We start from the raw sequence: 25,328 nt of genomic DNA, 5'->3' as shown, positions 1-25,328 counted from the left end.
GGTGGGCCGGGTAAGGGAGGGCTGAGAACCTGGTGGGGGGCCGCTAAGAACAAGGAGGGACCTGGTGGGGGGGGGGAATGAGATCAAGGAGGGACCTAGTGTGGGGGGGGGGACACTGAGATCAAGGAGGGACCCGGTGGGGGGGGGGGGGTTGAGATCAAGGAGGGACCCAGTGTGGGGGGGGGGGGGGGGGCACTGAGATCAAGGAGGGACATGGTGGGGGGGGGGGTTGAGATCAAGGAGGGACCTGATGGGGGGGGGGGGCACTGAGATCAAGGAGGGACCTGATTGGGGGGGGGGCACTGAGATCAAGGAGGGACCTGGCATGGGGGGGGGGGGGGGGGGGGGTGGCACTGAGATCAAGGGGGGACCTGGTGGGGGGGGGGGGTTGAGATTAAGGAGAGACCCAGCATGGGGGGGGGGGGGTCACTGAGATCAAGGAGGGACCCGGTGGGGGGGGGGGGAGCAGCCAAGAATGAGGAACCTGGTGGGCTGCGTGTGGCCACGTGCGTTGACAGGCCTGGTTCACCCGCTGCGAGACGATAAGACTGCACTAAGAACTTTTGAAACGTTGTCGTCTCCAGATAAACATGGTGACTCTGCGTGTACTGCCGAGGTAGGTCCACTGTGTGATTTTACTGGGTTGTGGCTGGCTACATGTGGCAGTGACGTATCGTTGAACTGAATAAAGCTCTGCTAATCTGGGTCACATTAGGAGAGAGCGTCTCTATATGGAATCTGTAGGGGACAGTAAATCACTGCAATTTAGTGGCTAACACTAACTGGGCTACTGATCCAACGATAAAAGGGCAAATCTTCCCAATACTGCTGTGAATCCAAACTCGAGTCAATTTACAATGAAAAGTTCGTGTCAGTAATGGTGTACGTGCCAGAGAAAAATTAAAATGGAAAAAAATAACTCTTGACTCTTGACTAAACATAAAGAAGTTTGGTAAACCCAAATGAAGAAGAAAGCATTAGAGGTTGTGGGACATAGATAAGAAACAGCACAGAAACAGGCCCTTCAGCCCACCTAGTCTGTGTCAACCGTCAACCACCCATTTGCACTAATCCGATTTTGTATTCTCATCAGCTCTCCCCAGATTCGACCACACACCGATACACTCAGGGCAACTTATTGTGGCCAGATAGCCTACCATCCTGCACGTCTTTGGGATGTAGAGAAAACTGGAGCACCCGAAGAAAACCCCCCTGGTCAGGGAGAACATGCAAACTCCACACAGACAGCACCAGGCCTCTTCTGGTGCTACTAATTACATCACTGCACCTTAACAGAACATGGGACAGCACAGGAACAGGCCCTTTGGCCCACAATGTCTGTGTGGAACATGATGCCAAGACCAACATTTCCATGTGCCTATCCAAAAGTCTCTTAAACGTCACTATTGTATCTGCCTCTACCACCACCAACAGCATGTTCCAGGCACCCATCACTCTCTGTATAAAACGCTTGCCCCTCCCACCTTAAAGCTACGCCCTTTAGTATCTGATACTGCAAATTGTTGAAATAATTGTAATGTTGCAATATAAAAAATACCCCTTCCTTTATTGTGGTAGGCAGCGTGTCAGTCCCAAGGTCAGAGACTGATGATCCTTGATACAGTTGTTCATTTATCCACAAACTTCCCCAGGTGCGTTCCATCATTCCATTCATTCCCATAAAATACAGGGCTTAATAATCTGAACACTGGTCTCCGCTCATCTGCAAGAGTAAGGGGGTGTGTCAGTGGAGATGTGGATGGTATTGATCTAAACGTCTTGTAAGTGAATGAAAAGGAATCTGTGATCACGATGTTTGGAACTGGAAGTGTGGAATCAGGCAATGTTTTACCATTGGTTCACGGTTGGTGCTGTGTCCAGGACAGCATCTATCACCCATTTCCTGTGTTTCATGAGAAGTGTTAGTGTTTGCACTTTCTTCCCATATCGCAAAGAGAGATTAGGCTGAACAGTGGCGCAGCAGGTAGAGTTGCTGCCTCACAGCGCCAAAGACCCAGATTTTATCCTGACCTCGGGTGCTGTCTGTGTGGAGTTTGCACACTCTCCATCTGACCGCGTGGGTGTCCAGTGGGGTGCTCCTGTTTCCTCCCACTTCCCAAAGACCTGCGGGTTTGTAGGTTAATTGGCCCTCTGTAAATTGCCCCGAGTGTGTAGGGAGCGGATGAGAAAGTGGGAGAAAGTAGAACTAGTGTGAACGGGGGATCGCTGGTCGGCGTGGACTCGGTGGGCCGGAGGGCCTGCTTCCATGCTGTGTCTCTAAACTAAAGATATGCTGGTTGGTTAATTTAGACTTTTGACTTTAGACTTTAGAGATACAGCGTGATAGCAGACCCTTCGGGCAACCTGACCCGTGCCGACCAGCGATCCCTGTACACTAGCACTGACCCTTCTGGCAACCTGACCCGTGCCGACCAGCGATCCCTGTACACTAGCACTGACCCTTCAGGCAACCTGACCCGTGCCGACCAGCGATCCCTGTATACTAGCACTGACCCTTCTGGCAACCTGACCCGTGCCAACCAGCGATCCCTGTATACTAGCACTGACCCTTCTGGCAACCTGACCCGTGCTGACCAGCGATCCCTGTACTCTAGCACTGACCTCCACACTAGGGTCAATTTTACAATTTACAGAAACCAATTAACCGACAAACCTGCACGTCTTTGGAGTGAGGGAGGAAACCTGAGTACCCGGGCAAAACATACAATCTCCGTACCCCTAGTCAGGATGGAACCCGGGTCTCTGGCACTGTGAGGCAGCAGCTCTACTGCTGTGATACCATGCCACCCTTGACCACTGTATATCGCTCCTGCTACAGGGAAGTGGCAAAGGAATGGATGTGGAGTTGCTGGTGTGTGGGAGAGAATAGGCTGCAAAGCTTCAGCGCAAATGTCACAATTTGGAGCTAGTATGGACTTGATGGGCTGAACAGCCTTTCCCTCTGATGAATATACTAGTTGGGTGGTTGCCGCTAGTGAGTTTGTTGATGATGGTACACTCACCTCGATGGAGGTTGTGGTTTAAATATTTTGCACTTGAAGCAATTTTTATAATTTACCGAAATTGGTCACATTCCTGGAAAATTATTGTGGACATGGTTTTCTTTAAGAAAATTACAATAAAGTCCATAAAACATTTTTATTGGGTGATCTCAGTCAGCGATCCTGTTGTGTGTTTTGGCAGTGCTCGGTGTCTTGACAGCCAAACAGTTGCAGGTTAAACAATACCATGCAAGTCAAGCAGAGCTTATCAGCTTTAGTGAGTCAGTGTTAATGCTTCTTATAAATGTCATAAAGGGCCTGTCCCACTTAGGCGATTTTAAGGCGACTGCCGGCGACTGTCAAAGTCGTAGCAGATTGCCAAACTTTTCTTTTACCCGACGACAAAGACCACGACAATGACCACGACAATGACCACGACAATACCGAGTCAGGTCGAGATTACAGCGTCTTCGGAAACATCGTGAAATTCCCACGCTGTGAATGCTTCTCCAGCGTCCTAATTTTTGCTGAAATCACTGACAAGTCGGTAAGTACTTGAGAGTTTTTAGCTATAATACCTTGTATGGGTTACTTGAAAACCAAGCTTCACTGTAACAAGGCATAAACTGGATTTACTTCCAGTTCACTAATAGCTGTATTAAAAACATTAATTTTAAAACTCTAGTTGTGAAGCTGGTGAGAGTTACTGCCTTGCAGCGCCAGAGACCTGGGTTCGATCCTGACCTCGGGTGTTGTTTGTATGGAGTATGTATGTTTTCCCTGTGATCACGTGGGTTTCCTCCCAGTTCTCTGGTTTCCTCCCACATCCCAGAGATGCGCGGGTTTGTAGGTTAATCGGCCTCTGTAAAATGTCCCTGATGTGAAGGGAATGGATGAGCAAGTAGGATAACGTAGAACGAGAGTGAATGGGTGATCGATGGCTGGGCGGATTGGTGGGCCTCAGGGTTTGTTTCCAAGCTGTATCTTTCAATCAAACAAACATTTGACATTTGGCTATGGATAAATTAATTCGCTTAAACTGTGCAGGATAGTATTTTATTCTACCTGCAAGATGACTGAAAGAGATTGAAGCTGTATCTCGATACTGAACTAAACTGAATATATAATCACGCTTAAGAATTAAGAAATAGTTGAATGGAAAGACCGATATTTAATCAAATTTAACTTGCATGCATTTTTGTGACACATTCTTCAAAAATTCGGGCTGCACGGTGGCGCAGCGATAGAGTTGGTGCTTCACAGCGCCAGAGAGACGGGTTGGATCCTAACTACGGGTGCTGTCTGTACGGAGTTTGTATGTCCTCCACGTGACCTGCGTGGGTTTTCTCCGGGGCCTTCGGTTTGCTCCCACGCTCCAAAGACGTACAGGTTTGTAGGTTAATTGTAAATTGTCCCCAGTGTGTGTCGGGTGGTGTTGGTGTGCGGGGATTGCTGGTCGGTGCTGACCCAGTAGACCGAGAGCCTGTTTCCACACTGTATCTCTAAACTTCTTGCTGTAGCTGAATACAGATAGAGTGTTTCGATCGTTGGCCACAGATGTTAAAATGATTGTCAAGGGGAACAGAACGAGTCTCTGTAATTTATTTTATTTGAAATTGTGTTGACTGCATCCACAATATCAAACATTTAGCTCCTGTAATGATGTTTTTACTTGAAATAACTTCGCTCTAAAGAGAATTTCCCAGAAAGTCGCTGGCAGGACCACTGTTTACCACAAAACAGATGGTTAATAATGAAGGGCAGCCTCTGGCATTTGGCGGCTGCACTTTATGCAAGATCACTGCGTTGTGGCGAGGACATTTCAAGGATAGGCCCTAGTCAGTGCAGAAACAGGCCCATCGAGTCCACGCCGACCAGCAATCCCCCCGCACATTAACACTATTCTACACACACTAGGGACAATTGGAGGCCATATATAGATAGATTCTTGCTGAGTGTGGGTGTGAAGGGCTAAGGGGAGAAGGCAGGAGCATGGGATTAGCAGGGAGAGACAGATCAGCCATGATTGAATGGCGGAGCAGACTTGATGGGCCGAATGGCCTAATTTTGCTCCTATCACTTATGACCTAATGACAACTTACATTTAAACAATAGACAATAGACAATAGGTGCAGGAGGAGGCCATTCGGCCCTTCGAGCCAGCACCGCCATTCAATGTGATCATGGCTGATCATTCTCAATCAGTACCCCGTTCCTGCCTTCTCCCCATACCCCCTGACTCCGCTATCCTTAAGAGCTCTATCTAGCTCTCTCTTGAATGCCAAGCTAATTAACTGGCTTTTAACTAGCTAAAAGTGGAAGCAATACCAAGCTAATTAACCCACAAACGTGTCCCGTTTGGAGTGTGGGAGGAAACCAGAGATCACGGAGAAAACCCACGCGGTCGTGGGGAGAATGTACAAACACCGTACAGCCAGCGCCCGTTGTTGGGATCGAACCCTGGTCTCTAGCGCTGTAAGGCAGCAACTCTACCGCTCTGCCACCGTGCTGCCCTATAGTCATTTGCTTTCTCAGGGCAGAGCAGCCTTTTGCGGAAAACCCCCCGAAGGCCGCCTGGGGCTATTGTAGGAAGGGGACGGGGAAAGGAAACACTTGCAGCCTTTCTGCGGACATTTCTGAATGCTATTTAGTCCGCACTGACAGCTGACTTGAATTATATTGCAGCGGGCGAGCTATTACAGTCCTGATTAAATCAGTAAAAAACGCAGGCATTTCCAGCTGTTGTTCTGCAATGCTTTGAACGCATCTTGTTAAAGGAGAGGAGCCAATGCACAATAATTTGTGTGGGATTATTTTAGATAATGCATAGTCCGTAGCTACTGCAGGTCTAGTGCAGCTGTGCATTCAATCAATAAGTGGAGGCACTGTTAATCACATCCCTGCTGTCTTTGCAAATATTAGTCACTGGATAAAACCTACCCTCTGGAAAGCATTACCACTGCCCTGTGGTGGCTGTTTACATACCACATCAAAGTCATTTGTATACCCTCAGAGTGTTAGCTATGGCCTAGCGTCCACAATCACAAGAGCCATACAGAAGGATACCATTGGAAACAACAGTTTGGCCCATGGAGTCAATGCCACCTTCGAGTATTGTGTTCAGTTTTGGTCACTGTGCTACAGGAAGGATGTCACTAAGCAGGAGAAGGTGCTGAGAAGATTCACCAATGTGCTGCCAGGACTTGAGGGCCTGAGCCACAGGGAGAGGTAGGACAGGCTCGGACTTTATTCCTTGGAGCGCAGGAGACTGAGGGGTGATCTTATAGAGGTGCAAAAAAATCATTAGGGGAATTGGTAGGTTAAATGCACAGTTGAGTATAGGAGCAAATAGGTCCTTCTGCAGTTGTACATGGCCCTAGTGAGACCGCACCTGGAGTACTGTGTGCAGTTTTGGTCTCCAAATTTGAGGAAGGATATTCTTGCTATTGAGGGCGTGCAGCGTAGGTTTACTAGGTTAATTCCCGGAATGGCAGGACTGTCATATGTTGAAAGACTGGAGCGACTAGGCTTGTATACACTGGAATTTAGAAGGATGAGAGGGGATCTTAACGAAACATATAAGATTATTAAGGGGTTGGACACATTAGAGGCAGGAAACATGTTCCCAATGTTGGGGGAGTCCAGAACCAGGGGCCACAGATTAAGAATAAGGGGTAGGCCATTTAGAACGGAGATGAGGAAAAACTTTTTCAGTCAGAGAGTTGTAAATCTGTGGAATTCACTGCCTCAGAAGGTGGAGGCCAATTGTCTGAATGCATTCAAGAGAGAGCTAGATCGAGCTCTTAAGGATAGCGGAGTCAGGGGGTATGGGGAGAAAGCAGGAACGCGGTACTGATTGAGAATGATCAGCCATGATCACATTGAATGGCGGTGCTGGCTTAAAGGGCCAAATGGGCTCCTCCTGCACCTATTGTCTATTGTCTACAGTCATTGACGTAGGGTAAGGGAATCGAGAACCAGAAGACGTAGGTTTAAGTTGAGAGGGGCAAGATTTAATAAAAACGTGAGGGCAATCTCTGGACACAGAGGGTGGTGGGTGTATGGAATGAGCTGCCAGAGGAGGTAGTTGAGGCAGGTACTATAACAACATTTAAAAGACACTAGGACTGATACATGGATGGGAAAGATTTAGAGGGTTCGGGGCCAAATGTGACTAGTGTAGATGGGGCATAATGTCAGGCATGGAGGAGTTGAGACGAATGACCTGGTTCCCTGCTGTATGACTCTGTAATTCTATCCAAACATGTGGGTAAAATCTTTGGACTATATTGAGATTATTTTTGATCTGGACTATTTGCTTTAAGGATTTTATTCCCGATTCAGGATCTCTTCTACATTTTCCTTGATCTCCATTCCCTTTGGTCCTATTTTCACACCTTACACTTCCGTACTTATGTTGCTCCCTCTCCCCTCACATCAGTCTGAAGAAGGGTCTCGACCGAGAAATGTCACCCATTCCTTTTCTCCAGAGATGCTGCCTGTCCCGCTGAGTTACTCCAGCTTTTTGTGTCTATCTTAGGATTTCCAATTGCACTGGTTGGCAATGGAGCACGTTGTCCACTTGGGGGAGTGTTTCTGGGAGTCCACACACGCGTGTGAACCTATGGGACCGATTTCCAGCAGCCAAGCCAAGCCTACCATCAGATGTCTTACTGCCATTGGTGGTGGCTCTGTCACTACACAAAGCCATGAGCGTTCCTGCCCCCGTCTACCTTGGTCACCCAGCTCGCCACAGAGGGAGTGAAGATCTCCCAGAGTGGGTATAGGAGCCTTTGTGCTCTCAGCGAATGCCTGTGGAAGAAGCACTGGGTGGTCTCTATAGCCCTCATTTCTGTGAGAGTCAATAAAGTGAAAGGCCATTTTAGTCTCGAGGCACAGCATGGAAACGGGCCCTTCAGCCCACCGAGTCCACGACAGCCATCGATCACCCGTTCACACAGGTTCTATGTTATCCCACTTTTGCATCCACTCCCCACACTCGAGGGGGGAAATTTATCGAGGCCAATTAACCGACAGACCCGCAAGTCTTTGCGGTGTGGGAGGATACTGGAGCACCTGGGGAAAAGCCACGCGGTCAAAGAGATCAGAGAGAACAAGCCTGGAGAAGGGTCCCCACCCAAAACGTCACCCATCCTTTTTGGCCAGAGATACTGCCTGACCCGCTGAGTTACTCCAGCACGTTGTGTCTATCTTCTGGAGAACCTTACTTTGTATTCCCAATCCAGGGACTATTTTGTGCGCAGTTTTTGGTGAGCGCAGTATATTGAGGGTTCAGAATTCGAAAGACTGAACTTATTCCAATCACCTAACACAATAGCACAGTCTAAACCCCTTCTTTCAAGCTTAACTGTTACTGTACACCAGAGATTGTTTAACTCTGTGGAGGGAAGATGAAAAGTATTAGCTCCAGTACTACTTTTGTGCAAAACCAGACAGATCTGCTGACAGCATAAAACGCAAGGCACAGCGGGAGAGTGGCTGCCTGACAGCTCCAGAATCCTGGGTTCGGTCCTGACATCAGGTGCCTGTCTGTATGGAGCTTGTACGTTCTCCCTGTGACTGCATGGGATTCCTCTGGGTGCTCCAGCACCAGAGACCCAGGTTAAATCCTGACCACGGGTCGATGCGGAGTTTGTACGTTCTCCCCGTGACCTGTGTGGGTTTTCTCCAGGAGCTCCGGTTTCCTGCTACATTCCAGAGACGTACAGGTTTGTAGGTTAATTGGCTTGGCATAATTGCAAATTGTCCCTAGTGTGTGTAAGGTAGTGGCTAGTGTATTGGGATTGCTGGTCGGCGTGGACTGAATGAGGGAGGAATGTTGGCCAAGACTCCAGTCTAAACTTTCCAATTATAATGAATGTGCGTTTTTTTAAATGTGGTGTTTTCATTGTAAGTTCATGCTAAAGCCTTGAAGTGAATTAATTCTGCAAGCCTGTTCAGAAAAGTCCTGGAGTTTCATATGTATAACATTCCACAAAAAAGCACAAAATTATATTTTATTGAAAACTATCCCCGAGAATTCATTGACACTTGGCAACAAAGATTAGTCTGTGCCTATATCTGTTGAAGGACTGGGTTAGACACAATTACTCAGACAAAGCTACAGAGCAAGACGTCTATCACTGAAAATTACATTAAGTGGGCTCAGAGAAATGAAACTGGTTGCCAAGTTAGGCTATCAAAAGTTAGCACAGACTTTAGTGAAGTTGTTCTGCAGTAAATGTAATGTGTTTTTAGTTGGTCCACACTTAATGAAAGAAGGATGGTTTTCTAGCAAAGATTTTTTTTTAAAGTCAATCCAAATTGTCAATACAGTTAGGTAGACACAAAATGCTGGAGTAACTCAGCAGGGTCAGGCAGCATCTCCGGAGAGAAGGAATGGGTGACGTTTCGGGTCCCGACCCGAAACGTCACCCATTCCTTCTCTCCAGAGATGCTGCCTGACCCGCTGAGTTACTCCAGCATTTTGTATCTACCTTCGATTTTACCCAGCATCTGCAGTTTTTTTCCTACACACCTTGTCAATACAGTTGTCAAGCTGGAAATGGTGTGGACAAGGTCTACAAGGATGTTGCCAGGACTCCAGAGGCCTAGCTGCAGGGAGAGGTTGAGCTAGGACTTTATTCCTTAGAGCGCAGGAGAATGAGGGGTGATTTTATAGAGGTGTACAAAATCATGAGAGGAATGGATCGGGTAGACGCACAGAGTCTCTTGCCCAGAGTAGGGGAATCGAGAACCAGAGGACATAGGTTTGAGTTGAGGGGATGAAGATTTAATAGGAACCCGAGGGGTAACTTTTTCACACAAAGGGTGGTGGGTGTATGGAACGAGCTGCCGTGGGAGGTAGTTGAGGCAGGGACTATCACACTTTTTAAGAAACATTTAGACAGGTACATTTTTTTAGAGGGATATGGGCCACACATAGGCAGGTGGAACGAATGTTGGTCGGTGTGGGAAAGTTGGGCTGAAGGGCCTGTTTTCATGCTGCATGACAAAGAATGCCCTATGACAAAGAATGTTCCCACCTCTGTGGAAGACCACACTTGTGGGTCATCAAGATAAGAGAGTTATCAAGTAATCCAGGTAGATCAGAGGAGAATGTTAATTAATTAATTAATTATGATTAATAATTTAATAAAAGATGTCACAACGTGTTATTGAACAAATGTTTTTATGTTTCGATATTGGTACTTTGACCCCATATTACCTTAGTTTTAGTTTTGGAGATGTAGCGTGGAAACAGGCCCATCAGCCCAATGGGTCCGTGCTGACCAATGACCACTCATTCACTAGCTCTATCCTACACACTAGGGACAATGTACATTAGCCTGCAAACTCATACGTCTTTGGAATGTGGGGGGAAACCGGAGCACCCGGAGAAAACCCACGGGGTGTCAGGGAGAATGTGCACATCAGTGCAGGCAGTAGTCAGGATCAAACCCGGGTCTCTGGTGCCGTAAGGCAGCACCATTACTGCTGCATCACTGTGCCACCCGTATGTGTGCCGGACACTAAACCTGTTGTAGGAAGGAACCAGTTTAAACCGAAGATGGACACAAAACACTGGAGTAACACAGGCGGCATTTCTGGAGAGAAGGAATGGATGACGTTTCAGGCCGAGACCCTTCTTCAGACATTATACCTGTGCTTGCCACAAAGCCCGCACCACACAAAACCAGGCACCTTGCGGTCCACTTACCCGATGGGGTTTTGACGGTGGGCATGTTGGAAGGGAGAGGTGGCATGGTGGGCAGCTGGTTCAATGCCAGCTGCCGCCTGTCCTGAGGGTTCTGATCCCGCTGGATCTCGTTGGTGGTGATGAGATGGTTCTTGCGCCTCTGGGGCGGGGGCTGCATGGGCTTGGCCACGGGCAGCAGCTGGCACCTGGCCTCCAGCTGGGCGATCAGGTAGGTCTGGTTGTTGGCCAGCACGGCCAGGTGCTGGTACTTGTGCTCCAGGTCCCGGTAGCGGTTGGACAGCTGCATCATCTCGGCTGTCTGGTTGAGGATCTTGTTCTCCAGCTGCACCACCTCCAGGGCGTTGTCGCGCTTGCGTATGATCTCGTGCAGCAGCTGCATGTACAGCTGGGTGACCCGCGAGTTCATGTTCCTGCTCTCCTTCCGCAGAAGCTTCACCTCGTTCACCACCCCTCCGTCCACCTCCACCAGCTGCTGCAGGCTCTCGATCTGTCGCTGCTGCTTCAGCAGCTCTCCTGTCACCACCTCCAGCTCCTGCCGGTTGGCCCTGCCCTCCGCCGGCGGCTCCGGCCGCGAGTTCACGCAGATGGCGCCCGTCACCTTCTGCTGCGGCACGATGAAGGTGTACGAGCACTTGTTCTCCGTCGACGCGGCCGCCCGCTTGTGCCGGCTCGTGCGGAAGAACGACCCCTCGCGCTCCTCGCTGCCGCCAAACTCCCCCTCGCCAACCGCCGGCTCCAGCAGCGCCAATAACACGACCAGCAACAACCTCTTCATGGTGCTTCTGCAGGCAATGGTCCTCTGGAAAAGAAACAGGGCAAAGGCGGCTATTAAACTCCAGCATCTGGTTGAGCTTTACTAGCCTCACGTCTACCGAGATACAGTGAAAAGCTTTGCTTTGCATGTTATCCAATCAATTCAGATAATGCCATACATAACAACACTCAAGCCAAACTCAAGTACAATAGGTCAGGCGAAGGGGAAGATACAGAGTTCAGAAGCTCTGGGAGCAGAATAGGCCATTCGGCCCATCGTGTCTACTCTGCCATCCAATCACGGCTGATCTATCTTTCCCTCTCAACCCCATTCTCCTGCCTTCTCCCCATATCCCCCGACACCCGCACTCATCAAATCTGTCAATCTCCACCTTCAAAATATCCACTGACTTGGCCTCCACAGCCTTCTGTGGCAATGAATTCCACAGATTCACCACCCTCTGACGAAAGAAATCCCTCCTCAGAATATAGTTCTCAGCATTGTAGCGCACCAGTTCCATGGACAAAGTCCAATGTCCGCAATGGGGTAGAGGTGAATCGGCCCTTCAAGCCAGCACCGCCATTCAATATGATCATGGCAGATCATTCTCAATCAGTACCCCGTTCCTGCCTTCTCCCCATACCCCCTGACTCTGCTATCCTTAAGAGCTCTATCTAGCTCTCTCTTGAATGCATTCAGAGAATTGGCCTCCACCGCCTTCTGAGGCAGAGAATTCCACAGATTCACAACTCTCTGACTGAAAAAGGTTTTCCTCATCTCTGTTCTAAATGGCCTACCCCTTATTCTGAAACTGTGGCCCCTGGTTCTGGACTCCCCCAACATTGGGAACATGTTTCCTGCATTGTTGTCATGTGCACCGATGTGCAGTGAAAAGCTTTTGTTGTGTGCTGACCAAGACTGATCATCGGGGCAAAAGAGAATATTCACTCAATACAAAAGGAAAATCTTTCCAAAGGTTAATGTTCTTTCCATTGTGGGTCTTGGAACAGTTTGTAACATCTTCACTTGATGAAAATCCTTTACTCAATTATAATCCCGCAGTCTACCAACCCAGACAAATGTATCTCCAGCTTGATGTTAGTTCCACAGACTGCATGATGTGTGCTAATGTTAGCCAGGCCAGCTGTGAACACCTCACTTTTATACAAACACTAGACATGTTCTGTTTATGTTGGAGTTATTGACATGCTCTTTTGAATTTGCCTTCTCACTGGTTTTGGCATTATTAATTTGCTCTGCTGCAGCCAAACGCAAACCTCATTGCTCCTGGTGTCGTTCACAGTGCTAGAGCTCTGTCTAAGTGTTTATCATATCATATCATATCATATATATACAGCCGGAAACAGGCCTTTTCGGCCCACCAAGTCCGTGCCGCCCAGCGATCCCCGCACATTAACACTATCCTACACCCACTAGGGACAATTTTTTACATTTACCCAGCCAGTACTTAGTGATACAGTGCAGACACAGGCCCATCGGCCCACCGCGTCCGCACCGACCAGCGATCCCCGTGAGCTGGCACTATCCTACGCACTGGGGACAATTTTACATTCATACCAAGCCAATTAACCGACAAACCTGTGCGTCTTTGGAGTGTGGGAGGAAACTGGAGGAAACCCACGCAGGTCACGGGGAGAACGTACAAACTCCGTATCGACAGCACCCGTATTCAGCATCGTACCCAGATCTCTGGCGCTGTGAGGCAGCAACTCTACCGCTGCGCCACCGTGCCACCCTCAAGCAAGGGACGTTGAACTTTCAAAACAGATTTAGCTGTCAGCTGTCCGTGTCTGCTGCCGTTCTGGGGTCATTCCCACTAGATTCTGCCAGAGGGTGTTGGCGGCATTAGCCAGCAAATACTTATAGTACAGTCACCTGTTCCCACATGTGGCTCCAGTCATCTTCAGTTATACTTGATGGAGACTGGGAATTGCAACAACACTTGCCCTCTTAATAACAGACTTGTGTGAGCAGCAAGCGAGTGGTATGTCTGACCGTCTGCATCATTGTCTCAGTGTACACAGAAAAGAAAAGGGGCTGTCTCACGGCAAACTAATGCGCCATGCTCCCTGGAAATTGTCAGCTATTGCCCCACCTGCCCCTTCAGAGAAACTCACCCTGACAATACCGGTGTTTAGTTTCCGTTTAGTGATACAGCATGGAAACGGAGTGGGCCCTTTGGCCCATCGAGTCCATGCCAACCACCAATCACCCGTTCACACCAGTTCTATGTTCTGCCACTTTCTCACCCAATCACTACACACGAGGGGCAATTTACAGAGGGCGATTAACCTACAAACCTGCACGTCTTTAGGATGTGGGAGGAAACCGGAGCATGGGGAAGAAACCCACGCGGTCACAGGGAGAACGAGCAAACTCCACACAGACAGCACCTGGTGTCAGGATCGAACCCGGGTCTCTGGTACTGTGAGGCAGCGGCAGTGCGACCTTAAACTTACTAATCGAAGGTTTCACAAAAAGCCGGAGTAACTCAGCGGGTCAGGCAGCATCTCAGGAGAGAAGGAATGGGTGACGTTTCGGGTCGAGACACTTCTTCAGACTGATGTCAGGGGAGGCGGTGGGACAAAGATAGGATGTAGTTGGAGACAGGAAGACAGTGGGAGGACTGGGAAGGGGGAGGGGAAAGAGAGGGAGAGAGGAATGATCTAAAGTTACAGAGATCAATGTTCATACCGCTAATAGTAATAGTAAACTTACTGAAAGTAAAACCTTCAGCTGCGTCTCTGTGCTACCCCAATAGGAAAAATATTGCATCGTGCCTGCCTAAAACTCTCATCGTTTCATTTCTTAGATTGATGAAAGCACTCACAGTAATAATATATTTCCAAAGGACATCAATAACTTCTTTAGACTCTTTAGATTCTGTAGATCTCTGGACAGTGCGGAAACAGGCCCTTCAGCCCACCGGGTCCGTGCTGACCAACGATCACCCCGTACACTAGCACTATCCTACACACTAGGGTCAATTTCCAATTTTACCAAAACCAATTAACCTACAAACCTGCACGTCTTTGGAGTGTGTGAGGAAACCGGAGCGCCCGGAGAAAACCCACGCGGCCACCGGGAGAATGTACAAAACTCCGTACAGACAGCAGCTGCGGTCAGTGGTAGCGAGGAGGTCTGAAGAAGGGTCTCGACCCGAAACCTCACCCATTCCTTCTCTCCCGAGATGCTGCCTGACCCGCTGAGTTACTCCAGCATTTTGTGTGCACCCGTGGTCAGGATCGAACCCGTGTCTCTGGCGCTGGCAGTAGCTCTACCGCTGCGCCACTGTGCCGCCCTGTTGTGGCAATGTGGCCGAGAAAGTGTAAATGGTATTTGCAAGCTACTGAGCAGTTGGTTTCGGTAGTAAAGGTTTCATAAGGCTGACAGTCAGCCGCAAGGTGCTCAGGCACTCTGCGCAGGATTCTTCGTTGAGCTCAGAAGCAGATCTCAAATGTAACGGGGATAGGGTGGAGGTACTGTGCATGTGGCTGCAAGGAGGATGCGTGGAAATAGTCGAGAGCTTCACGTTCTTGGCAATTAATATTACCAGTTACTAATTCATCTGAAGAAAGGTCTCGACCCGAAACGTCACCCATTCCTTCTCTCCTGAGATGCTGCCTGACCCGCTGAGTTACTCCAGCATTTTGTGTCTCCTAATCAATTGCCCCTCACTAATTACCAATGTGGGACCACCCACAGTGAGGTGACCCAAGAAGGCACACCAACACCTCCGCTTCCTTAAGACCCCGAGGAAGTTTGGCACATCTCCAGTGACTCTCATAAACTGCTACAGGTGCATCGCAGCTTGGTTTGGGAACAGCTCTGCCCAGCACTGCAAGAGATGGCAGACAGCTGCGGATGGAGTCCAGTCCGTCACACAGACCAGACTCCCCACCATCATAGACTCCATCTACACGTCACTCTGAAAAACAGCCAACACAATCAAAGACTTGTTCTACCCCAGCCATCCACAGCACGCACACCACTAAGGCGCAGGGACAGGCCCTTTGGCCCACTAAGTCCGTGCCCAACATAAAGCCAAGGCCAGCTCTTATTTACCTGCACATAATCCATATCCCTCCATATCAATGTGCCTGTGCAAAACTCTTTCAAATGCCACTGTTGTATCTGCCTCATTCCTTCTTCTCCCCGCTCCAGTCCGGCAGAAGGTACAGAAGCTTGAAAGTGCGCACCACCAGACTCAGGAACAGCTTCTCACCCTCTGTTATCAGGCTTCTAAACTATCCTTCCATAAGCCAGGGTACTGTCCGATTCACCTCTACCCCATTGTGGACATTGGACTGTCTCTGGAACTGGTGCGCTACAATGCTGAGAACTATATTCTGCACTCTGTATCTCCCCCTTTGCTCTACCTATTGTACTTGAGTTTGACTGGATTGTATTTAGGTGGAGTATTATCTGATCTGTTTGGATATCATACAAAACAAAGCTTTTCACTGTACCTCGGTACACGTGACAATAATAAACCTAAATCTAAAGAGGTGGTCTTCACATGTAGCGGGTGGAGCTTCATGCCTGGCAGGGCTGGTGGAACAAACAGCAGCCCTATTCATTCACATGAGGGAAAAAAAGACAAAGTGCCGGAGTAACTCAGCGCAGCAGACAGCATCTCAGGAGAGTGTACATAGGAGACATTTCAGACTGGGACTCTTCTCCAGACCCTTCTCATTCAGGGTCTCTGACCCTGCAGAAACTTCGATAGGTTTCTGGGAGCAAAAGAACATCAGTAAATAGGAGCAGGAGTAGGCCACTCGGCCCCTCGAGTCCATGCTGTAATTTAGCGGCTGATCAGCCCGCGGCTTCTGTTCCACTTCCCCGTTGGCCTCAGTTTCCTGCTCTTTCAAAATAGTTCTCCACAGCCTCTTTAACCAACCCCAATGATGTATCCTTCACAACCCTCTATGGCGGAGAGTTACACAGTCACCACTCTGCAAGGGATTGCTGTGCACCTCCGCTGTAAACCTCATAACTACATGTCTTCAATGTATACATCACATCTACCCTGCTCCCCTTTCCAGATCATCATATCTTGATGAGATAAAACCCAATGCTTCTAAATTCCAAACAATATCTTTCCATTTTTTAACTCCAAAGAACATACTTAATTTTTGTGTTTTAAAAATTTGCATTTCTTTCAGCGTCATTTAATTAAGTTTACTTTAGAGACATGGTGTGGAAACCCGCCCTTCAGCTCACCAAATCCACGCTGACGAGCGATCACCCCATACACTAGTTCTGTCCGACACACTAGGGACAATTTACAGAAGCCAAATAACCTACAAACCTATACGTCTTTGGAGTGTGGGAGGAAACCGGAGTTCCCGGAGAAAACCCACGCGTGTCATGGGGAGAAAGTACAAAGTAAGTACGGACAGCACCCGTAGTCAGGATTGAACCCGGGTCTTTGGCGTTGTGAGGCAGCAACTCTACCGCTGCGCCGCCATTAACAATGAACTGTTGCTTGACTATTCTTGTCAAATATCTCCGACTCTCGGCTGCATCTTAAAGCTGGGCGAAGCCCGTCAGATTGGTGGGGGAGGGGACACGTGGTAGGCTGCCTGAGGCCTCCTCGCTGCTCAAAGCCGCCTCGCGGGGCGGCCTTCAGGTGTGGAGGGGTGAGTGGCCTCTCCCCTTCTAGCCTGGAGAACGTTAGGCCGGGAGGGCATGGACTGCAGCTTCAGCAGGTCCAGCCCTTAATAGGCTGGTCATGGAAACGTAGAAAATAGGTGCAGGAGGAGGCCATCCGGCCCTTCGAGCCAGCACCGCCATTCATCGTGATCATGGCTGATCGTCCACAATCAGTAACCCGTGCGTGCCTTCTCCCCATATCCCTTGATTCCACTGGCCCTTAGAGCTCTATCTAACTCTCTCTTAAATCCATCCAGTGATTTGGCCTCCACTGCCCTCTGTGGCAGAGAATTCCACAAATTCACAACTCCCTGGGTGAAAAAGTTTTTTCTCACCTCAGTTTTAAATGGCCTCCCTTTTATTCTAAGACTGTGGTCTCTGGTTCTGGACTCCCCCAACATTGGGAACATTTTTCCTGTATCTGGCTTGTCCAGTCCTTTTATAATTTTATATGGCTCCATAAAATCCCCTCTCATCCTTCTAAACTCCAGTGAATACAAGCCTAATCATTTCAATTTTTCCTCATATGACAGTCCCGCCATCCCATGGATCAATCTCGTGAACCTACGCTGCACTGCCTCAATTACAAGGGTGTCCTTCCTCAAATCAGGAGACCAAAACTGTGCACAATACTCCAAATGTGGTCTTACCAGGGCTCTATACAACTGCAGAAGAACCTCTTTACTCCTATACTGAAATCATCTCGTTATGAAGGCCAACATGCCATTAGCTTTCTTCACTGCCTGCTGTACCTGCACGCCAACTTTCAGTTGAGGGGAAGAAAGCCAAGCGCGGAAAGATAAGCCACGACGTGCTGGAGTAACCCAGCGGGTCAGGCAGCATCATAGGAGAATCTGGATAGGCGATGATTCGGGTTGGGACCCTACAAATCCCAGCCAATAATGGGTCATTATGGACTCCACACTATCAGTTGGGCGGCCCTGGTTTTCTGGCCTTTTCTCGTCTCCAGTCCACCCCCTACATATATCTTAGAAGAAAGGTTCCGACCCGAAACGTCACCTATTTCCTTTCTCCAGAGATGCTGCCTGACCCGCTGAGTTACTCCAGCAGTTTGTGTTTGCCTTCTTGTAAGCATCCCAATCCGAAATAAGTGCGAGAACGGGTGTGTTTTCAACCTGCAAGTTCAATTACAGAAAATGAATAGAGATAACTTTGATTTTTTTTAATTGAGTTTAGAGATAATGGAACTGACCCATCGGCCCACCGAGTCCATATTGACAATCGATCACCCCCGTTCACACTAGTTCTGTGTATCCCACTTTCACATCCACTCCCGACACACTAGGGGCAATTTACAGAGGGCCAATTAACCTACAAACCCACACGTCTTTGGAGTGTGGGAGGAAACCGGAGGAAACCCACACGATTACAGGGAGAACGTGCAAACTCCACACGGACAGCACCCGAGATTGGGATCAAACCCAGGTCACCAGCACTGTGAGGCAGTGGCCCTACCATTCATATCTTTTAATGAATGAAGGGCGTAAATTTGTCCAAACAATGGTTTTAGAAAAACATCCAAATAACCAAAAGAATGGGAAGAATTTAAGTTTCTTTCTTCACCATTTTGAACGGAAATAAATGTTTAACTTGTGCCGCTTTGAGCCTTGTTGGGAGTGCCATGACCCAGAGGTCATCAAACAGATGGCCAAGTCCACAACAAAAGAGGCCTTCACCTTAGCAATATCCTGTTGTATTGTCAAAGTGACTTTATCATCCATCTCCAGGGCTATCCCGTTATCTTTGATGCTAGGTTCACCCTTCCTGATCAATGACTCTAGCCAGGAATGCAAATAAGTTCACAATTACGCCTGGATATCTGTCGCTTAACCCAGATCTGCCCCTGTTTAGTTTAGTTTAGTTCAGCTTCGAGATACAGCGTGAAAACAGGCCTTTTGGCCTACCGTGTCTGCGCCAACCAGCACTATCCTACACACTAGGGACAATTTACAGAAGCCAATTAACGTACAAATCTGCATGTCTTTGGAGTGTGGGAGCAAAACCGGAGCACCCGGTATAAATTGGTTAATTGCAGAAAATAAAAGGAGATAAGTTTAATTTTTTTTAGTTTAATTTAGAGACACAACTTGGAAACAGGCCCTTCGGCCCACCGAGTCCACACTGGCCATCGATCTCCCGTTCACACTCGTTCTATGTTGTCCCACTTTCTCATCCACTCCCTACACACCAGAGAAAATTTGCAGAGAGCCAATTGACCTACAAATCCGCACGTCTTTGGAATGTGGGCTGAAACCGGAGCACCGGGAGAAAATCCACAGTCACAGGGAGAACGTACAAACTCCGTACATGCAACCCCCGTGGTCAGGATCGAACCCGGGTGTCTCGCGCTGTAAGGCACAACTCTACCACTGCGCCATAGTACCGCACTGAAAAAAAACAACATAAAAAGTACTGATATCCTTACACAAGCTGTTTCGCAAAATGCACATCCGTTGGTCTTCAGATGTAATGCGCTGGGTCCAAGGCGCACATTCGTGATGTACAGTACGCCAGAGGCTATTTTGGTGTTTCCACTGTGAGTGTGTCACAGTTAAACATGCTATTGTTTCCGATTTGCATTGGTTGAATGTTTTAAACTATTCATGACCTTTTAGAACTCAGTCATGCACAGACGACAGTTGTAACTGGTGAGAAACTGAGTTGATGTAGGTTTAGGTTTATTATTATTGTAACCTGTACCAAAGTACCAAGAAAAGCTCTGTTTCGTATGCTATCCAATTATTATATCAGATAATACTATACATAAATACAATCAAGTCAAACTCAAGCACAATAGGTAGAGCAAAGTGGAGGATACAGAGTGCAGAATATAGTTCTCTGCATTGTAGTGTAACACTTCTTTAGGCAAAACAATACAAAGTTTAGAACTATTCTGTGAAAGTGCAGAATAGATTCACCAGAATATTACTGGGACTTATTTATTCACAAAATGCTGGAGTAACTCAGCAGGTCAGGCAGCATCTCGGGAGAGAAGGAATGGGTGACGTTTCGGGTCGAGACCCTTCTTCAGTCAGAATAAATACCTTCGATTTGTACCAGCATCTGCAGTTATTTTCTTATATTACTGGGACTTGTTGGCCTGAGTTAATTGGAGAGGCTGGGTTAGCTGGGACTCTTTTCCTTGGAGCGTAAGAGACTGAGGGGTGACCTTATTAAGATATACAAGATCAGGATGGGCATGGATAAAGTGCATGCTCATTGTTTGTCCCAGGTTAGACAATTCTAAACGTGGAGGATATCGGATTAAGATGAGCGGGATAGATTAACAGGGGCTCAGGGGGAACTTTTTCCCAGAAGGGAGACCATATCTCCAGAGGAAACTATAGAAGCGGATACAATTACAACTTTCAAAAGACATTCGAACAGATGTATGAATGGGAATGGTTTAGAGGGATATGGGCCAAATGCAGGCCAATGGGACTAGTCCAGAATGCTAACATGGTCGGCATGGACAAGGTGGACTGAGGGGCTTGTTTCCATGCTCGACAGCTCCATGGCATTATGACTTGAGGGCAGACACCAACCTTTTATTGCCGTTCTTTTGTATTTCTTAACTGAAACACTGCTAAAACGAGAGTTTCAAAGGCTGTAGCAAATGGATCAACATATGTATCAGAGGTTGCGAAAAGCTGGAAGAAATTGATGTCATCTTTGAACTTCTTTAGGTGAGTAAAGAAGTGGCACTGTTTTTTACACAGAGGGTGGTGAGTGTGTGGATAAACACATGGATATGCAGGGAATGGAGGGATATGGATTATATGCAGGCAGATAAGAGTTGATCTTCCCATCATAATAGGTACAGACATTGTGGGCTGAAAATCCTGTTCCTGTGCTGTAGTCAAGTCAAGTCAAGTTTATTTGTCACATACACATACACGATGTGCAGTGAAATGAAAGTGGCAATGCCTGCGGATTGTGCACAAAAAAAGAATTACAGTTACAGCATATAAATTAAAGTTAATACAGAGAAGACAAAATTTAGTCCCTGGAGTTATAATAGTCAACAGTCCTGATGGCCTGTGGGAAGAAACTCCGTCTCATCCTCTCCGTTTTCACAGCGTGACAGCGGAGGTGCTTGCTGTACTGTTCTATGTTTTCAGTAAAAAAGGGGATAAAACATGTCTGAAGAAGTGCCTCGACCCAATACACACCCATTCCTTTTCTCCAGAGATGCTGCCTGACTCTCGGAGTTACTCCACCATTTTGCGTCCAGCATCTTTCTACACAATCGAAGATGTGACTTGTACACTTCATTTGCACAAACAGGTCCTTCGCCCCTTCGGGTCCATGCTGACAGGCGATCACCCCGTACACCAACACAATCCTACACACTTGGGACAAGTTACAATTTTTACAGAAGCCAATTAACCTGCAAACCTGTAAGTCTTTGGAGCGTGGGAGGAAACCAGAGCACCCGGAGAAAACCCACGTTGGTGACAGCAGTTGGCGTGGAAAGTGAGGGACCTTTTTCTGGTGTGACACATATGCCAACTTTACATTACAATTGTCTCTGCCCGCTTTCCTCCCCCATCTCCCCACCAGGCCTCTTACTTAACTTTCTGCTTGCCTTCAGCCATGCCCTTGTTCAAGAGCATTGTTTGGCTGCAGTGGTCTCAGAGGGGAGTCTAACCCAATTCATTGTAATTTTTGCTGCCGCTGGCATTTAGGACTGCTCTGCATTTCTATATATATGTATATTTTTAAAAAGCGGAAATCTTAATAGATGCCAGACGCCGGCGATCTTTGAAACGGTTTTACTGAGAATTCCACTCCCCGCATGAGCTTGTGGGATTACAGGAGCAACAACGTTCCAGCTCACGCCACCTGCTCATGGAAAGATTTGATCCCAAGGGCGCCTGGGTTTCAAGGAGGAAGAAACGGGACGGCGTGGAGATCGCAGTGGAAGTGACAGCGGGAATGTTTGTGGAGAGGGCGTGCAAGCCGAGCATTGAGGAGCTTTTTCCGCAGCTCAACCGGAGTGGGATGAGGTGCACTGATCTCAAATCGGCACCCAACCAACCATTGCAGACAAAGCATGCAGGAAGGAACTGCAGATGCTGGTCGAGCAGGTATAAGCTACAGAAAAAAGCACCTCAACACAAGGCTTGCGCCCCCTTTCCACAAACATTCCCGCAGAACTGCAGATGCTGGTTTACACCAAAGACAGACACTAAATGCTGGAGTAACTCAGCGGGTCAGGCAGCATCTCTGCAGAGAAGTAATGGGCGACATTTAGGGTCCAGACCCATAACGTCACCCATTCCTTCAATCTTTGCAGAATTTGCACCAGTCCATGGTTTTATTTTAGTTTGACCGCGTGCATAACTTTATGCACGGCTGTGGAATTTACACATTGACCTTTTTAAATGGAAGATAGACACAAAATGCTGGAGTAACTCAGCGGGACAGGCAGCATCTCTGGAGGGAAGGAATGGGTGACGTTTCCGGTCGAGACTCTTCTACAAGTTCCTTCTTTGTACTTGTTTTCACTGTGGCTTTTCATGCTCGTAGAGCAAGAATTTGGGATCCCACATCCCAAAGACGTTCAGGTTTATAGGTTAATTGGCTACTGCAAATTGCCCCTCATCTGTAGGATAGAACTCGAGTACGGGCGGCACATTGGCGCAGCGTTAGAGTTGCTGCCTTACAGCGCCATAGACTCGGGTTCGATCCTGACCACAGGTGCTTGTCTGTACAGAGTTTGTATGTTCTCCCCGTGACCTGCCTGGGTTTTCTCCCAGATAGACAATAGACAATAGGTGCAGTAGGCCATTCGGCCCTTCGAGCCAGCACCGCCATTCAATATGATCATGGCTGACCATTCTCAATCAGTACCCCGTTCCTGCCTTCTCCCCATACCCCCTGACTCCGCTATCCTTAAGAGCTCTATCTAGCTCTCTCTTGAATGCATTCAGAGAACTGGCCTCCACTGCCTTCTGAGGCAGAGAATTCCACAGATTCACAACTCTCTGACTGAAAAAGTTTTTCCTCATCTCTGTTCTAAATGGCCTACCCCTTATTCTTAAACTGTGGCCCCTGGTTCTGGACTCCCCCAACATTGGGAACATGTTTCCTGCCTCTAAAGTGCCCAACCCTTTAATAATCTTATATGTTTCAATGAGATCCCCTCTCATCCTTCTAAATTCCAGTGAGTCTTTCAACATATGACAGCCCCGCCATTCCGGGAATTAACCTAGTAAACCCACGCTGCACGCCCTCAATAGCAAGATCTTCGTAGAGCCAGTTTCCACCCTGTATCTCGAAACTAAACTAATCTAAACCAAGCCGGCTTGAGTGTGAAGTGGGGAGAGTTGACTCCCGTCCAGTCACGGAGCTCTCCTCTGGCGTTGGTGCCAAGGCATTGTTGGGTGCATTGTGAGCCTTCACCCCTACAGTGCTTGCAGCCGGCAAACACTGCAGAGTGCTCACAAATCTCCCCCTGGTGAACACTCCGCTCCGGGCATAGCTCGGAATGAGAAGTCATGCCAGTTGGCATGGAGGAGCAAAATCTAATCACCGCTTCCATGGGTAACGTCTACAAATTATAGTGCTGGAAACTTTCTGTCGTGCTTTATTTTGACCCGGTGGTGCAGCGACTAGAGCTACACCAGAGACCCGGGTTCGATCCTGACCACGGGTGCTGTCTGTGTGGAGTTTGCACCTTCTCCCCGTGACCACGTGGTTAATTGGCCCTCTGTAAATTGCCCCTTAGTGTGTCGGGAGTGAATGAGAAAGTGGGATAACGTGGAGCTAGTGTGAACGTGCGATTAATGGCTGGTGTTGACACGGTGGCTACCTCTCACTGCTTTGGGATGCATGCTGTAGGTAGTCCAAGTCTCAGCAGGGCAGGGATCCAACAGCTTTGGGAGAGCAAGGATCCCTTGGACAACCAAAGATTGTGTTGGCACTGAGCAGACAGTGAGGAATTCCATCACCACTGTCTTCCTAGGAACTTACCACCCGTTCCTTCTCTCCAGAGATGCTGTCTGTCCCACCGAGTTACTCCAGCGTTTTGTGTCTGTCTTCCATTGTGCTGCTGCGAGTAAGAATGTCATTGTTCTATCTGGGACGCATAACAGTAAAACACTCTTGGCTCTTGACTCTCTTGAAATAGTGAAGACCGTTCATGCCTCCAGAGTCCACATCATGTATCAAGGAAAACCTCCTCACTGTATGAAGCGTGTTTCCATGGCCTTGATGGTTTACAAGGGAGGCACGATGTTGTGTAGAGCGAGCAGGATAGAAGACCTTTCACTTTGCCCATGATCAGCACATAGCCCATCCCCAATGAGAGAGCCAGCTATAGTGTCGATGTCAGTCTCCAGACCTGGGCAAGCTGGACGCCCGAGGTTGGTGGGCCGTGGTTTTGGGGTGGGGGCCAGGCAGTTGGAAGTGTCACCCATTTAGCTCCATTGCTGCAGGGAGTTGTTGCAGCAAGAAAGGGTTGACAAGTGAGTTGCGGCATTGACGCCATTCTGCTCTGAGCCAGTCTACGTAAAGACCGGCCCTGGTGTGGACCCGTTGCACCGGATCACGGCGCGCATGCAAGCGTGTAGCTGGAGTAAGACAGGGATGATCTGGCCAGGTTAGCTGTGCTTGGGAAAGAGCTTCCACTGGGCTGAGAGAGTCAGAAACTTTTGTTCGGTTCACGGAGGTTAATGCCTCCCCATGCATTTCTCACGGAGCTGACAAATATCCACACCACACACTCATTTCACTCCTGCCATCGGGAAGAAGGTACAGGAAAACGGAGAGGATGAGACGGAGTTTCTTCCCACAGGCCATCAGGACTGTTAACTTTTATAACTCCAGGGACTCATTTTTGTCTTCTCTGTATTAACTGTATTAACTTTATTTATATGCTGTAACTGTAATTCTTTTTTGTGCACAATCCGCAGGCATTGCCACTTTCATTTCACTGCACATCGTGTATGTGCATGTGACAAATAAACTTGACTTGATTCTGAAAACTGTAACGTCTAGGTGCAGGAACAGCTTGTTCCCTACAGCCATCAAACTATTAAACACCACAACCTCCAAATAACCTCTGAACTACATAGACTTGGGGGCATTGGTTTTGTCTTATTGCATTATTATTGATTGTTTGTTTTGAATGTGCACTGATGTGTGTGTG

At 48.2% G+C, this 25,328-nt stretch overlaps 2 protein-coding genes across 4 annotated transcripts in view; one reads left to right on the top strand and one right to left on the bottom strand.

Annotated features, from left to right (window-relative positions):
* The window catches only part of ralgps1 (Ral GEF with PH domain and SH3 binding motif 1), a 714,125-nt gene that overhangs the window by 344,497 nt on the left and 344,300 nt on the right, over positions 1 to 25,328 (top strand). The window lies entirely within an intron of this gene.
* angptl2b (angiopoietin-like 2b) overlaps positions 1 to 25,328 on the bottom strand; it is a 50,372-nt gene that overhangs the window by 14,003 nt on the left and 11,041 nt on the right. The window contains exon 2 of the mRNA XM_078425770.1: positions 10,723 to 11,521. Within this exon, the coding sequence (XP_078281896.1) occupies positions 10,723 to 11,521 (799 nt within the window). The remainder of the gene's footprint in view (positions 1 to 10,722; positions 11,522 to 25,328) is intronic.

This window comes from Rhinoraja longicauda, chromosome 31 (genome assembly GCF_053455715.1).
Source record: "Rhinoraja longicauda isolate Sanriku21f chromosome 31, sRhiLon1.1, whole genome shotgun sequence".
In the NCBI taxonomy this organism is placed as follows: domain Eukaryota; kingdom Metazoa; phylum Chordata; class Chondrichthyes; order Rajiformes; family Arhynchobatidae; genus Rhinoraja; species Rhinoraja longicauda.
The sequence above is the reverse complement of the archived record's forward strand: the minus strand, read 5'-3'. Positions and strand labels throughout refer to the sequence as shown.